This window comes from Physella acuta, unplaced genomic scaffold (assembly GCF_028476545.2).
Source record: "Physella acuta isolate Inbredline_101_S28 unplaced genomic scaffold, ASM2847654v3 ptg000315l, whole genome shotgun sequence".
In the NCBI taxonomy this organism is placed as follows: domain Eukaryota; kingdom Metazoa; phylum Mollusca; class Gastropoda; family Physidae; genus Physella; species Physella acuta.
Window position 1 is genome coordinate 375,295 of NW_026731834.1, and position 16,901 is coordinate 392,195.

The window sequence follows — 16,901 nt, forward strand, 5'->3', positions numbered from 1 at the left end:
TATATATATATATATATATATATATATATATATATATATATATATATATATATATATATGAATTATATATATATATATATATATAAATATATATATATATATATATATATATATATATATATATATATATATATATATATATATATATATATATATATATATATATATATATAATTCCTTAAGGGGGTAGACGTTCTTCGGGGGGGGGGACGACTCCGTCACCCCGAAGAGATGCCTGGAAGAAACTCTGGCCCCCGAACTTATATTTGATAGTTAATGCGGCCCTCGGGATAAAAAGTTTGGAGACCCCTGATTTATAAAATGTGCGCGCCATCCAAAAAAAATGAGATCCGTTGTTGAAGATAACAAAAAAGATAAGGACCGCTAATTTATATAAAGAGAGCTTAATTGGCTCATTAAGTTATTTCACTTCTCAACTTCAAGCAGGAATCTAAACAATCTTTCATAATTTAACCATCAGAAATGCGGCTCATACTGCTTTGTTATTTTATATTCGTATCCTTAGTCAATGTTTATGGTAAGTAGATAAACGATAATTTACATTATTATTTCTATATAAAACATGTAACTTTTTACATTTTTTTAATAAAAATTGTTTTAATCACAAGCTTTTATGTACTAATTCACTAAAAAGTAGAAAATAAATTAAAGATTACTATTTAAATAACTATAAAGAAAAGCGTGGTTCACTTTAGTATCTATTGGATACCTTTACTAATGTTTGGGAAGAGACCCACGCTTTTCTTTATAGTTATTTAAATAGTAGTCTATAATTTATTTTATACTTTTTAGTGCATTCGTACATAAAAGATTGTTATTAAAACGTTTTTTATGAAAACAATTTTAGTCCTTTACATGTTTTTATTTACAAAAGAGTTTCATGACTAAAAACCACTGCGCGCTTATTTAAATGTGATGACGCGCTATTGAACGTGTTGGCGTGTGTGGTGTGGTTGGATAGAAATGCCTACTAATTTGGTCAAAATTTCAATTAATTCCTTAAAAAGTAATTAGGCATCCAATTAAGTCGAATTTAATGTCACAATGCATTGTCTTCATGTCTTGACCCACGTACCGATTACGAACCATATCTGTCAAGTAGAAGTGTCGGAATTTATGCTCCGGTGTTTCCATCTAGACTGACGACTGACGACTGACGACTGACGACAGACAGACGACTGACGACACAGGAAGTGAGTTAAATAAAAGCTTGTAATTAAAAACAAAATATTTCTGGTGCAGTAGGCCTATTAACAGTGCACAACAAATCAGAAAATTTCTTTGTAGTATTTAAACAAAATAGGCCTACTTGATTACGTAAAATAAACAGTTATATTTTCTATCAGGTTTTCATTTACATTAGAACAGGTTGTACTCTCGAAGTAAGACAATGTGATTATTAATGAGTAGTTGTGTCAGTATTGGCAGTACTTTATAGCTCAGAATATCGTCGGTATTGACACAATACGGCCGTGACTTTACTGTCAAGATAAAGGCATAACGCGGGGGGGGGGGGGGGGAGTGCATGCTTAGGACGGTGTCACCATTTTAGACAATTAATGTTGAAAATTAAATAAGAGAGTCAGCAATGCATGTTGGTAATGACGAACCCGCATGTCTATTACATCGGCATCTGTAGCGAAAAGATGCAGTGTTTTATTTCCTTTAAACACGACGGGTATATTGCTGATGGGAGATATTTTTTAAAACGTTCAGTTTGTAAGCTTATCACTGTACGTTTTGAGGGCTATTTCTCTTCTGTATATTAACTTCGCTAGATAGTTAGACAAAGACAGGGCAATGTGTAAATAACTATTAGAATAGCCAGAGTATATTATGACCTAACAAGGTGAATAAACTTGATGCAGATAATACAGTATAAGCCATGTCATACATACCTATAAAATATACAAGGCTACATTTTATTTTGTTTTGTTTTGTTTTAATTTAGACGCGACTTCATATTTTTTAAAATGCTTACGTTTTTATAAAAACCGTTATATAATGATATACTAATTTCAGTTTTATAATGTGATACTTATTTCACAGGATTGAAGTTGACCATGGACAGGGAAATGTACTTGGAGGCTAACAAAATTTACTGCGGTCAACTAGTGTGTGTACAGGATACTGACAGCCACGTGACGTCTATTGCTAACATGTCTATTTATAGCATCCGTGAGCGAAGTGGAAAGGTCATCATTGCTCATCTTTCAGAGCAAGGTTTACAAAAGGACAAGGACAGTCCGTACAAGGCAGCTGGACAGATGACCCAAACCACAGCTAAACTTACTGTGTCGGTGGAGGGGACGTCTGGGTGTGGTCTCGGCGCCTTCCTCTGTCAGTTGTATTTTGTTGACCCCCACGGGCGTGCAGACGTGAGAGAAGTTTTTGTTTTCCCGCCACCGACAGCAGACGAGTCTAGTCCGGACCTGAAGTTTTCCTTACAACTGGAAGTCCCGTGGTCAAACAAGCCCGTTGCTTTCAGAAATAAAGGGAAAAGTTTGGAGACAAGTTGCGATAAAATGTCCAAGGATACTTCGGAGATGATTTCAGAGGTTACACGTTTCAACGAATCAGAACAAAGACAATTAATTACCAGAAACGCTTTAATTGCATTAGACACAATAAAATTTAATTTAATGGAGTAGATGGAAATAAATTTTAACTTAATCTGAATCTAACCTTTTTTTTCAGTTAGGCGAAAAAGTAGACATCCTGCGTAAAGATCTAAGTACCACCAAAAGCCATGAGATTCACATTGAGGCACTTAAAAATATCGAAGGAAATTTAACGAAACAAATGGAGAATAAATTTAGAACGATTGAAGAAATATTTGAAGCCAAATTTAAAACCATGCAAGATAAGTTCGATGAGATCATTACAAATTTAACAAACAGATTACCTCAGTTTGGTGAAGAAACTCACGGTGAACATAAAAAAAACGGTGACACCATCAAAATTCAAGAAGCAATACAAACAAACATAACCAATACTTTAAACTTGCGTTTCCAGAGCTATGAAAAAAACTGTAGTAGACAACATGATGAAATTCTTAAAGCCATTTACAAGTCCAGGTATTTTTTAGAGGTATACATATATATATTCGTTTACTTTACTTTTAGCTACTATATATATATATATATATATATATATATATATATATATATATATATATATATATATATATATATATATATGGGTATGTAGTTGCGTGTGTGATTAGATGTGTTTATCTCCCCGGCAGACTTCCCGCCCCCTACCAAATTGTTGTGTATAATTTATATGTGAAAATGAAGGAATGTGTTATAAAGCTACCACTTTATAATTATAATATATTTAAATAATGATTAGAAATTATTGATTTTAAAAGTACATGTGCGAAAAAGGATTTTCGTCTTCACATCTACTACCAAGTGCTGTATCGGCTTACACAAGACACAAAAAAATCTTGTGTGATACGAATACTGATGGTGGAGGGTGGATCATTATGGTGGTAAGATATTGATTTAAAAATCATTTTAAAAAAATTTATAATAAAAAAAAATTACACAAAATGGCTAAAATAGTAAAAATAAAGAATAGACTAGAGTCTCGTAGAAAATAGAATAGCGCTCAAGTGAACAGCAAACAATATAATAGTGCAGAATATTAGCACGTTATAAATTCATATGCGTTTCTTTATTTAGAATTCGGAAGAATCGTAAAATACTACTTCCTGTAAAGGGAAATTTAGATTAGAGAGGTAGACACTTAGATCTTTTACTTATATCTGAAAGTACTCAAGTTATTTCGGAAATCGCTGAAAAATTGACACAGAACTACAAGTTTTATATAATACTTATATATGAAATGTCATTAACCTACTTAACTTATCGTTTTCACAGACATGCATACACACATCCACACATCCACACAGACTTAACACACACAAACATACGGACAAAATTGCAAAACAATGTTTTTCTGACTCGAGAGGTGTAAAAAGTCGAGATTTGTGAAAATTTCGATTTCGATTTTTTGCACGCTTACAATACTTCCTCTATACTTCGTATACGAGAAATAAAAAATGTCAATACTAGCCACTTTTCTCTAATTGAGAAATTCTTAATTAAAGTAGGGGCACACGAGAGATGTTATATAAATAAAACCATTTAGAATATCTAATATTCTTAAAAGCTAAAATTATTTAGAGTGAAAAGTGTATTAATAGAAAAGTGACCAATCAGTTGTTATGTTAAATGTTTATTTACACAAATCTTTCAGCGACGTATTAAAGGTGATGTCAACTTCACCAGAAACTGGGAGGAATATAAGTGGGGATTTGGTTCTTTTGGCGGCGACTTTTGGCTGGGGAATGAGTTGGTTGCGACCATAACTTCAGAGGTAACTTTGTAAGATATTCTTGATTCCGTAAAATTGTAGTAAGCCATGTTTCCATTAATGATTTCCAGATTTTTTTTCTTGCTGATTAAGGATCGTCTGTTTCCTCTAGATACCAATCCGTTTAAAAATGTGCAAGCATCCACTACATGATTCTTGGTGACTCAACTGACAAGCAATAACACATGACATAAGATGAAGTAACAGATTTCACAATATCAGTCAGCTTTGTCAATTATGAAGGAGACTGTACCGTTGAAATAAAAACACGATTCTCTAAAGCTTAGCACGCATTTTAAGCTATGCAAGAAATGTGGCGAACGAAGAAAATATCTTCATAGACCAAATACATACCAAATACAGACTTATTAAAAGTAATACATTAAGCGTAAATTTGACTTCACTTACTTGACTTTGTCCTCTTTGCTCCTTGTGGAACATAGGGCCTCCATTATTTCCTTCCATTTCTTCCGATCCCTGGCTATTAATTTTGCAGTCTCCCAATACATCCCTGTTGGCTTCAGTTCTTCAAGAAGACTCCGCCTCAAGGTCTGTCTTGGGCGCCCTCTCTTCCGCTTTCCCTGGGGGTTCCACTCAAGCGTTTAGCGTGTGTCCCACCCAGCGCCACTTCCTCCTTCCTATTTGCACACCCATAGGCTCCTGCCTTGCTTTTCTCCATAATTCTATGTTCAGCCCTGTGTCCTGCCATGTTAATTTCAATATCTGTCTAAGGCATATGTTCATAAAGGTCTGTATCTTTGCTGTGCTTGCTTTGGAGACTCCGCATGTCTCTGCTCCTTGACATTTGAGTTAAATTTCCTAATTTTTGTGGTAATGGAGATTGCAGAACTTTTCCATATGGGTCGCAGAACTGTGAAAGCGCAGCGAGCTCTATTAATTCTAGCTCGTATGTCCTCCTCTGTGCCTACCGTTTAGCTGATTTTGCTGCCAAGGTAGACAAACTCTTCCACATCATTTATCAGTCTTCCTTCTATTGTCACGGGGGCCTCCTGGTTATTGTTAATTTTCATCATTTCTGTCTTCTCTTTGTTTATCCTGAAACCTATGCGCGTACATTGGCATGACAGTAAATGTTGGAAGGCTACCACCGCTACCATCCAATCACTGGAATCTTTCGCAATCACTGCATTCTTTCTAAATAAGTGTCTACAATGGACAAAGGGCATCCATTGGCCCAACAACATCTGCAATGCTAGGTTAATAAGAGAAATGAAAATGGAAGCAGTTTCACAAGTAATCGAAAAAAGATGGGCCGTGCATAAAGGACGGCTAAGACGAATTCCCGAAAGACAATTGCCGTTTGCTCGAAGGCTATCCCGTATTGATGTTTGCCCTAATGCAAGTGTCCATTTATTAACATAATTCTGGCAAGTGCCCATTCTGGCGTTTGTCCCCTTCGGATGTTCTTAAAGCTATAGGCGGCAGAAGAATATAGAATATATTTCCGGGTTTCCGACAGGCTTTTTTGTTCCTTCTCCTCAGATACAGTCCAGTTTGTTTATCTAGTTGGGCAGTTCAATTGGGCAACGGTCTTTGGTCAGTTTCGATCTCGTGACTTTCCGAGTAAACAAACGGGTATTCAACATCTAGACCACGCCGGCTTCACATCCTCCATGCTCCAACCCACACCCGCACGTCGCGTACACACACACACACACACGCACGCACGCTCGCTCTCTCTCACACACATACTCTACTACAGCTCATTATCAAACATAAAGTGACTTAAAATTTTACAAACGTCGAATACATTTACAAGTTGTAAGTTTCACGCTGTATGCAGCCAGAAAATAAAGTTCACATGGGGAAACTAGCATTAGGCCAAAAACAACCTAGAAGTTGTCAGACGTGGATCATCTTGAACTAGCTGCCATAGTAGAGACGTGGTTGTCGCCCTTTGTTCTATTCTATTTTTTTACACACAGATTTGTGTTATTTAGTCTAAAAATAGAACAATTCACAGATGCTACAACGATAACATGGGACTATTAAACGATCGCATAGTTTAAAATTGTTTTTTCTTCTTTTGAAAACTTCAGGGTAACTTTGAGTTGAGAGCTGATATGCGCTACAAAGACAAATCTTACTACGCCATCTACGACAGTTTTAAAGTAGAGAGTGAAGCGGATAGATACAGATTGAGGATAGGGAACTACACGGGCGATGCTGGGGACTCGCTTAAAGATCACCAAAAAGACAGAGTGTTTTCTACTTTTGATAAGGATCGGAGCTATAGCCAATGTCCACTAATTCACAAAGGTGGTTGGTGGTACCATAATTGCCACCTTTCCCACCCCACAGGTGTGTGGAAAGCTAAAGCTTCCAGTGGACTGATCTGGTATCATATCACTGGGCTAAGAGATTCTGTTGACGAAATAGAAATGAAGTTTAGAAGGAAATAACATGTATTTCATATCAAACTGTTCGTGAAACGATAAATAAAACGCCTGCATTTTATTTCTTTCAAATATGTTACTTAAATGTAATATAAAACATCGAAATTATATTCTCGAATTTTGTTTTACCGTTTTTCTTTTATCTTACGCACATTATAGATTTCATAAATATGTCTATATGCATGTTTTTATTTGCATTTTTACTTTCTCGTATATACGAAGTATAGAGAAAGTATTGTAATCGTGCAAAAAAAAAATCGAGATTTTTACAAATCTCGACGTTTTACACCTCACTGATACGGAAAACATAATTTTGCAATCTTGTCCGTATGTCTGTGTGTGTGTGTGTGTGTCTGTGTGTCTGTGTGTCCGTGTGTAAACACGATAACTTGAGTACCGTTACAGCTAGGTTGATGAAATTTCATATATAAGTATTTTATCAAAATCGTAGATCCGTATCAACTTTTGAGCGACTTTCGATAACCGGAAGTGGTACTTTTCCTACTTTGAATTTTTCAAAAGCCTATAACTTGAGTACTATTTCAGATAGATACATGAAATTTCACATGTAAGTAAAAGATCTAATTCTCTACCTTCTGTTAAATTTTGAGTAATTTCCGTTGACTGGAAGTAGTAATTTACGCTACTTTCGATTTCTCAAAAAATTAATGTAAATTTTAGAAGTACTAATAATATTGCGCACTATTATGCGCTTTTTTATTTGGCGTTCACTTGGTGTGCAATTAATTTGTCTACGAGATTTTATTCTATTTTTAAAACTTTAAGTATTTAAAATGGATTAAAAATCATGTCTATAGCCCGAGTTCCCATCCCCTGTTATTTTATATAAGAATATTCGAGAAAGTTTAGGGGAGATCACTCCCGGTTTATTTATGTATAATCAAACGCACATTTCACTTGTAAACAATATTTAAAATAAAAAGAAATTCGGCTAACATTTCTTTGGCCAATTTTGTGACTTTAGAGCTTATACTAATAGAATGTTCTATCTAGTTTTTCGTTAAAACTCTACATTGTAGACTTAACTACATTGCTGTTCTTTCACAGCATAAAACATGTTCGTGTGTGTATTTGTAAGCGTGTTAGCGGATTACTTTTGCATATTATTGTAGGACCTACCTAACACAGTAACTGGCTACTGATGCCTTAAAAAATTAAATGATTGAGTAAATAAATGTATGACCTCAGTCATACACATATGTGTGTGCTGAACACAATACTTACATATGTATTTCTATATCGATAAATGTAGATTTGTGAATCTGTTTTTGGAGATATTTTATCCTCTATGATATCTGCAGTATGATCCAACGCATTTTAAACTGACATTCTTCTTCTTCTTTGTTCTTAATTTTAGTGTTTAAAGGGATTCCCTCCAACACAATTAAGTATACGTGTCAACTGGTTATGCGCCAGTGAGGCCGTTGACTCAGATTTCAGCCTGCTTTTCTTTTTGGATTTGCTTCCATAGCCTTTGTCCAACCAAGAACAAACTAAAAGGCAGCAGTTTTTGATGTTGGAGTTGTCTCTCCTAGAAGTGTGGCTGTCCCCCGCCTCATCTGCCCAGGGGGGGGGGGGTCGTCACTCAGGACTTGACGGTTTCGCAAACATGAGCTTAACCGACCCGACCACGCCGATCTCTAAACTGACAATATGGATCAGGACAATATAGCCTTCGATAAAACTCATATGACCCACATATATAAAGCTCATATGACAAACATATATACACACAACGTATTTTAAAAATACCGACAGATTTACAGATTTATAGACTTAGTTTGTAGCTGCCAGTTGTGAAAAAATTTTTAAAGTATGAAACCTTAAGGTCAGATGGTTGTTAAGAAAACTTGTTTGAAAAAAATATGCTACTTTCAGTAACAATGGCAGCCATTTCGATACCTAATAAGCGTAATTTTTAGAAAGCTTATTGTTGTGAATGGTATTTCAGTATAATGCATGTGTATGAAAGTATGTGTGTTGTAGAATGATTCATATTAATAAAAGAGTGTGACAGTGTGACGAAGTACATAAGGTATGTGCGTTTGGGAGTAATATCTGGTTGTTTGAGGAAAGAGTTTAGATAAGTCTTCGTTAAGTTATGTTAAAGCATACATGTATTCGTTGTTCGTCGTGAATATAGTCTTTGTTTACGTTATGAAAGGCTTCGTCCGTGTCTATTACGTATTTAGCCAGTGCGGTAAACGATTAAATGAACTAATGCGGTCCTGTTCAGTGACTAATAAAGGATCGTCATTGTCTGTGGATCCATATTGTCCTACAAGGTCGACCCCGTTCTCATCTCGCATCCAAATACTTATATTATAACGTTTTTTTTTTTAATGTTTCGTTCTTAATTAAATTAATTAAGTCGACATCACAAATGACTAAGAATATTACAATTGCTTTATAATTCGATCAGTAACTTGCCATCTCTTAAAGACGATTATCTGTCTCTGATTATTTCGTGACCAAACAGTTCACGTCGTCGGCTAGTACTTAATCTTATTATCTCCCTTTTTATTACTGAATTTAGTCATCTTGAAATGCATTCAAATGACTAATCTAATTGCCAATAAGACTAAAAAATACTTTGCTTGCATTATCATTAGATACGAATAAATCTAGGAAAGTTGCAACGAAATCATTGCTTAAGATGTGTTAAAATTGTATTTCTCCTTGAATAAAGTAAAAGTGAAATACACACAAAAGCACGCAGTTTAAGTGTGTAATAAACTTTATTTCAAAAACTGATAACGAAACAATACCATAACGTTATCATAAACCTTAACGCTATTTTCTTCTAAACTTCATTTCGATATCATTTAAAGAATTATACCACCCAGTCACATAATACCAGAACACTCCCTGACTAGCATTAGTGTTCCAGACGCCTGTGGGATGGGTAAAGTAGCAATCATGGTACCACTATCCGCCTTTTGGAGCGGTGGGGCAATTACGGTAGCTTCGATCCTTGTCGTAAGTAGAAAACACTTTGTCTTAGTGGGATGTCAGCGAGTCACCATCATCGCCCGTGTAGTTTCCTATCATCAGTTTGTATCCATCCGCTTCACTCTCTACTTTAAAATTGTCATAGACGGCGTAGTAAAACTTGCCATTGTAGCGCATGTCAGCTCTGAACTAGTAGTTTCCCTGAATTTTTCAACAGAAAAATGTCAAATTTTAAATTATTTCCTAATATTCCTAAACCATTGAGCGCCGCACCCCCCCCCCCCCCCCACTAAACACACAATATCACTGTTTCAAGGACGAAGCACTCCCACCCCGTGCATTTTACTGGCACTATACAGGCGTATTTGGAGGAGGGGGTGAGAGGGCATGTTTATGACGGTGGCACAAGAAATTAAAAAACAATACCAAGACTGTCACTCAATAATGCAAGAAAAAAAATGATGACGGTATTGTCTTGAAATTGCCATCTGTATTTCCCAGGATAGCGAAAAGATGGAGTTTTTTTTTTAATTAACGACGGGTATATTACTGATGCGATAAAGATAAGCCGTAATTTGAAGAAACTGGCAACTAGTATTAGCAATAAATTTCAAATAAAGCATATAACACAAAGATCCACCAAAAGAAGAGGGATAAAAAAAAACCCAGCGCAGAGAAGTTTTCAAAGAAAAAAATGGAAAGAATTGTTCAGAAACGAAACAAATAACAAAGGACACAAACATGGGGAGAAACTGTGTATGACCAATCATTCAGATAAGAAAAATCGAAGACGAAGGAGATATCACTGATGGAGTAGTGAACCTTTATCTTCCCAGAGTGTAGGCCCTAAAGTGAGAATCTGATTTTTTTTTGTACTTTTCAAACAGTTAGCTGTGGGACAGTTGTGCCTTGTGAGACGATAAGAAAAGTAAAGGTTGTCCAGATGCAGCTCAAGCATATCTGGGGTAGTTCGTGAACCATGTCACACTTATTTTTTGTTCAAGACTTTTTTCTCCAGGAAGGGGGTGGGGGCTCTTGATATTTTCGGGGGGTGGGGGGACGAACAACATTTTCCGGGAGGGGGGGGGGGGGCGGACACTGGTAAAAGTGTATGTTTTCTATATAAATTCAATTTCGTTTGGGGGAGGGGGCGGTAGACTTTTTTGGCGGGAGGGGCGATCCCCCCCCCCCTTCCCCCCACTCCTAAAAGAGATGCCTGGAAGAAACTTGGTCACACTCCGAGGGGAATGAAAATTTGTGTGAATGTTTTGGCATCACATATTTGATGTAGAAAACTGCTAATCAAACCCGTAAAGTCAAGTAGAAGTTTATTTTTTTTTACTTCGACTTTGAATTATTCGGTAATGCAGCTTAGAATTAATTTTTATTCCGTTAGGTTTAGCCACCCCCACCCCCTCCACCCCTATTTCCCATTAAACTGCCCCCACCCACCTACCACACCACCTCCCGTTTCCAACCCCCATCCTACCCCAATCCCATAAACGAAACAAAATAGAAAAATTATATAATTTTTGAATAGAAATTAAATACTTAAATTCCTCCACTTGAAATGTTAACTCCCGCCCCTCTCACCGCCACTCCGGAAATTTCATGTCATAAAAAACAAACTGATACCAAGTGCTAAATGAATGTGTCTGCTTGTGACTGGTAGAACCCAGTCAAGTTGAGAGTGTTTGTTTCGTTGAAGTGTTCCACAATTTAAATTCGTAACTTAATCGGGAGATCTGGCTAAGGACCTGTCGCGACACCGGAACATAAATGACACACTTTAAGTGTCAATTGGTGGATGATATAAGTATGATGTGGAGTATAATTCTAAAATAATCATCCAATATCAAGCTGAATTTCTGAAGTGGTTGTTTCGCAGAAATGTAATATTAGTAACATTAAGAATGTGTATGTTTTGGAACGGAAATCCTAAAGTGTGAAATTCAGCGGTTCTCAAATATTTTTGTTACGTATTGAAACATTCTTGATTAGGCTTTACATATAGGCCGTATCTTCTCATGTTCACCAACACATCTTCATGAGTTAGTCTGCTTCGAATTTAGCGTCAGCTGGCGAGCTTAAACGATTTTAGTTGATTTGTGACTGTTATAAGTTAATGGTTGAGGGGGGGGGGGGGGTTCGTCCAAAATTGACGTGACGCTTTTTGAACGATTTTTACCTCCCGCCTCTTCGTCGTCACACATCGTCACACAAACCGGCTACAGGAAATTACCCCCCTGGATATTCCCCCCCCCCCGGACATTCCCCCCCCCCCCCCGTATTTACCCCCCGGAGCAATTACCCCCCTGTCAATTACCCCACTGTCAATTACCCCCCAGGGGAATTACCCCCCCCCCCTCTCAAGTTAAAACTCCAACTAGAATTTTATACCTATATACTACTTTAATCCAAACCTTTAAAAAAAGACCAAAACCTAAGCATCCACCTTAGCCTAAAACTTCACACAAAACCAAAACCAAAGCTAGACACAACCCTAACCCTAACACTAGCTCTAACCCTAACCCTAATCCTAATCTCAACCCTAACCCTAACCCTAACCCTAACCCTAACCCTAACCCTAACCCTAACCCTAACCCTAACCCTAGCCCTAGCCCTAACCCTAACCCTAACCCTAACCCTAACCCTAACCCTAACCCTAACCCTAACCCTATTCCTAGCCCTAACCCTAATCCTAACCCTAGCCCTAAAACCTAACCCTAGCCCTAAAACCTAAACCTAGCCCTAAAACCTAACCCTAGCCCTAACCCTAACCCTAACCCTAGCCCTAACCCTAACCCTAACCCTAACCCTAACCCTAACCCTAACCCTAACCGTAGCCCTAGCCCTAGCCCTAAACCTAACCCTAAACCTAGCCCTAACCCTAACTCTCTACGGGGGGGGGGTAATGTCCTACTGGGCGGGGGGTAATTAACAGGGGGGTAATTGACAGGGGGGTAATTACTCTGGGGGGAAATATCCGGGGGGTAATTGACAGGGGGGAAATGCCCTGTTCCCACACAAACCTAGGCCTCCATCCCTAAAATGACGACATACCCCACCCCCACCCAAAATTGCTGTTGCTGCTTTTTAAATTTCGATTCATTTTTTTTTAATTTTGAGTTTGGACAATATTGAGCATAATAATTATTTTCTATTACAATTTACATAAAATATCCTTTTAAAAACGCAAAATAGCGGCTAAAATTTAGTTTAACGATCGTTAAGTATGACGTCCTAAATTGTCGCAAGGTTCCGACCCTCTCACCTAGTATCGTGACGTCATTCATGGACGACTGATAGAGTCAATAATGTCAAAATTGTTTTCTACAAACATCTGAAACGAATATCGTCATTAAGTAATGAAATATAGGCGAGGACAATAAATTTCGAATCCACCATGAAAGGAAAAAAAATACAAACATTTTTTTAGTAGCTGAATTGGCTGATCTTTTATAAAAGCGGGTCTCCAAACTACGGCCAACGGGCCTGATGCGGCCCGCGATGTCTTTTCATCCGGCACTCGGAGATCTTTTGGTCAACGGAAAAAAATGTTTGTTGGAGGTGGCTGAGAAAAAAATTCAAAAGAAACTGAAAATGTAGCATTGGGTGCAAATACCATTGACGAAAAAGGGCGGGTGGGTTTTATCAGTATTTCCCTAAGGAAGACTTTCCTAATATTAAAACTTTTGCATCAAAGTACCTTTCAAATTTAAGAACAACATACAAACTTTATCAAGAATGAAGTAGGCCTACGTGAAGAACAATTTGACAATAGTGTTTCTTTCAGACTTTTTTCCCGGGGGGGGGGGGCACTTGAAATTTGTATATATATATATATATATATATATATATATATATATATATATATATATATATATATATATATATATATATGAATTATATATATATATATATATATAAATATATATATATATATATATATATATATATATATATATATATATATATATATATATATATATATATATATATATATATATATATATAATTCCTTAAGGGGGTAGACGTTCTTCGGGGGGGGGGACGACTCCGTCACCCCGAAGAGATGCCTGGAAGAAACTCTGGCCCCCGAACTTATATTTGATAGTTAATGCGGCCCTCGGGATAAAAAGTTTGGAGACCCCTGATTTATAAAATGTGCGCGCCATCCAAAAAAAATGAGATCCGTTGTTGAAGATAACAAAAAAGATAAGGACCGCTAATTTATATAAAGAGAGCTTAATTGGCTCATTAAGTTATTTCACTTCTCAACTTCAAGCAGGAATCTAAACAATCTTTCATAATTTAACCATCAGAAATGCGGCTCATACTGCTTTGTTATTTTATATTCGTATCCTTAGTCAATGTTTATGGTAAGTAGATAAACGATAATTTACATTATTATTTCTATATAAAACATGTAACTTTTTACATTTTTTTAATAAAAATTGTTTTAATCACAAGCTTTTATGTACTAATTCACTAAAAAGTAGAAAATAAATTAAAGATTACTATTTAAATAACTATAAAGAAAAGCGTGGTTCACTTTAGTATCTATTGGATACCTTTACTAATGTTTGGGAAGAGACCCACGCTTTTCTTTATAGTTATTTAAATAGTAGTCTATAATTTATTTTATACTTTTTAGTGCATTCGTACATAAAAGATTGTTATTAAAACGTTTTTTATGAAAACAATTTTAGTCCTTTACATGTTTTTATTTACAAAAGAGTTTCATGACTAAAAACCACTGCGCGCTTATTTAAATGTGATGACGCGCTATTGAACGTGTTGGCGTGTGTGGTGTGGTTGGATAGAAATGCCTACTAATTTGGTCAAAATTTCAATTAATTCCTTAAAAAGTAATTAGGCATCCAATTAAGTCGAATTTAATGTCACAATGCATTGTCTTCATGTCTTGACCCACGTACCGATTACGAACCATATCTGTCAAGTAGAAGTGTCGGAATTTATGCTCCGGTGTTTCCATCTAGACTGACGACTGACGACTGACGACTGACGACAGACAGACGACTGACGACACAGGAAGTGAGTTAAATAAAAGCTTGTAATTAAAAACAAAATATTTCTGGTGCAGTAGGCCTATTAACAGTGCACAACAAATCAGAAAATTTCTTTGTAGTATTTAAACAAAATAGGCCTACTTGATTACGTAAAATAAACAGTTATATTTTCTATCAGGTTTTCATTTACATTAGAACAGGTTGTACTCTCGAAGTAAGACAATGTGATTATTAATGAGTAGTTGTGTCAGTATTGGCAGTACTTTATAGCTCAGAATATCGTCGGTATTGACACAATACGGCCGTGACTTTACTGTCAAGATAAAGGCATAACGCGGGGGGGGGGGGGGAGTGCATGCTTAGGACGGTGTCACCATTTTAGACAATTAATGTTGAAAATTAAATAAGAGAGTCAGCAATGCATGTTGGTAATGACGAACCCGCATGTCTATTACATCGGCATCTGTAGCGAAAAGATGCAGTGTTTTATTTCCTTTAAACACGACGGGTATATTGCTGATGGGAGATATTTTTTAAAACGTTCAGTTTGTAAGCTTATCACTGTACGTTTTGAGGGCTATTTCTCTTCTGTATATTAACTTCGCTAGATAGTTAGACAAAGACAGGGCAATGTGTAAATAACTATTAGAATAGCCAGAGTATATTATGACCTAACAAGGTGAATAAACTTGATGCAGATAATACAGTATAAGCCATGTCATACATACCTATAAAATATACAAGGCTACATTTTATTTTGTTTTGTTTTGTTTTAATTTAGACGCGACTTCATATTTTTTAAAATGCTTACGTTTTTATAAAAACCGTTATATAATGATATACTAATTTCAGTTTTATAATGTGATACTTATTTCACAGGATTGAAGTTGACCATGGACAGGGAAATGTACTTGGAGGCTAACAAAATTTACTGCGGTCAACTAGTGTGTGTACAGGATACTGACAGCCACGTGACGTCTATTGCTAACATGTCTATTTATAGCATCCGTGAGCGAAGTGGAAAGGTCATCATTGCTCATCTTTCAGAGCAAGGTTTACAAAAGGACAAGGACAGTCCGTACAAGGCAGCTGGACAGATGACCCAAACCACAGCTAAACTTACTGTGTCGGTGGAGGGGACGTCTGGGTGTGGTCTCGGCGCCTTCCTCTGTCAGTTGTATTTTGTTGACCCCCACGGGCGTGCAGACGTGAGAGAAGTTTTTGTTTTCCCGCCACCGACAGCAGACGAGTCTAGTCCGGACCTGAAGTTTTCCTTACAACTGGAAGTCCCGTGGTCAAACAAGCCCGTTGCTTTCAGAAATAAAGGGAAAAGTTTGGAGACAAGTTGCGATAAAATGTCCAAGGATACTTCGGAGATGATTTCAGAGGTTACACGTTTCAATGAATCAGAACAAAGACAATTAATTACCAGAAACGCTTTAATTGCATTAGACACAATAAAATTTAATTTAATGGAGTAGATGGAAATAAATTTTAACTTAATCTGAATCTAACCTTTTTTTTCAGTTAGGCGAAAAAGTAGACATCCTGCGTAAAGATCTAAGTACCACCAAAAGCCATGAGATTCACATTGAGGCACTTAAAAATATCGAAGGAAATTTAACGAAACAAATGGAGAATAAATTTAGAACGATTGAAGAAATATTTGAAGCCAAATTTAAAACCATGCAAGATAAGTTCGATGAGATCATTACAAATTTAACAAACAGATTACCTCAGTTTGGTGAAGAAACTCACGGTGAACATAAAAAAACGGTGACACCATCAAAATTCAAGAAGCAATACAAACAAACATAACCAATACTTTAAACTTGCGTTTCCAGAGCTATGAAAAAAACTGTAGTAGACAACATGATGAAATTCTTAAAGCCATTTACAAGTCCAGGTATTTTTTAGAGGTATACATATATATATTCGTTTACTTTACTTTTAGCTACTATATATATATATATATATATATATATATATATATATATATATATATATATATATATATATATGGGTATGTAGTTGCGTGTGTGATTAGATGTGTTTATCTCCCCGGCAGACTTCC

At 36.3% G+C, this 16,901-nt stretch overlaps 2 protein-coding genes across 2 annotated transcripts; both read left to right on the top strand.

Annotated features, from left to right (window-relative positions):
• Positions 1–427: 427 nt before the first annotated feature.
• Positions 428–6,878, top strand: LOC131940272 (angiopoietin-4-like). The gene is made up of 6 exons (XM_059298913.1): positions 428–538; positions 2,071–2,579; positions 2,719–3,111; positions 3,395–3,517; positions 4,288–4,407; positions 6,465–6,878. Exons 1-6 carry the CDS (start codon positions 484–486, stop codon positions 6,825–6,827), a joined length of 1,563 nt encoding a protein of 520 aa, XP_059154896.1. The 5' UTR covers positions 428–483; the 3' UTR covers positions 6,828–6,878.
• A 7,187-nt stretch (positions 6,879–14,065) lies between these two features.
• Positions 14,066–16,645, top strand: LOC131940308 (uncharacterized). The gene is made up of 3 exons (XM_059298959.1): positions 14,066–14,176; positions 15,707–16,215; positions 16,355–16,645. The coding sequence occupies exons 1-3, from the start codon at positions 14,122–14,124 to the stop codon at positions 16,643–16,645; spliced, it is 855 nt and encodes a 284-aa protein (XP_059154942.1). The 5' UTR covers positions 14,066–14,121.
• Positions 16,646–16,901: the final 256 nt, after the last annotated feature.

Coding starts and splice junctions, on each gene's coding strand:
- LOC131940272 (XM_059298913.1), top strand. CDS start 484: ATGCGGCTCATACTGCTTTGTTATTTTATATTCGTATCCTTAGTCAAT. Junction 2,580..2,718: donor CTTCGGAGATGATTTCAGAG/GTTACACGTTTC, acceptor CTTTTTTTTCAG/TTAGGCGAAAAAGTAGACAT. Junction 3,518..4,287: donor GAGGGTGGATCATTATGGTG/GTAAGATATTGA, acceptor CAAATCTTTCAG/CGACGTATTAAAGGTGATGT.
- LOC131940308 (XM_059298959.1), top strand. CDS start 14,122: ATGCGGCTCATACTGCTTTGTTATTTTATATTCGTATCCTTAGTCAAT. Junction 14,177..15,706: donor ATCCTTAGTCAATGTTTATG/GTAAGTAGATAA, acceptor CTTATTTCACAG/GATTGAAGTTGACCATGGAC. Junction 16,216..16,354: donor CTTCGGAGATGATTTCAGAG/GTTACACGTTTC, acceptor CTTTTTTTTCAG/TTAGGCGAAAAAGTAGACAT.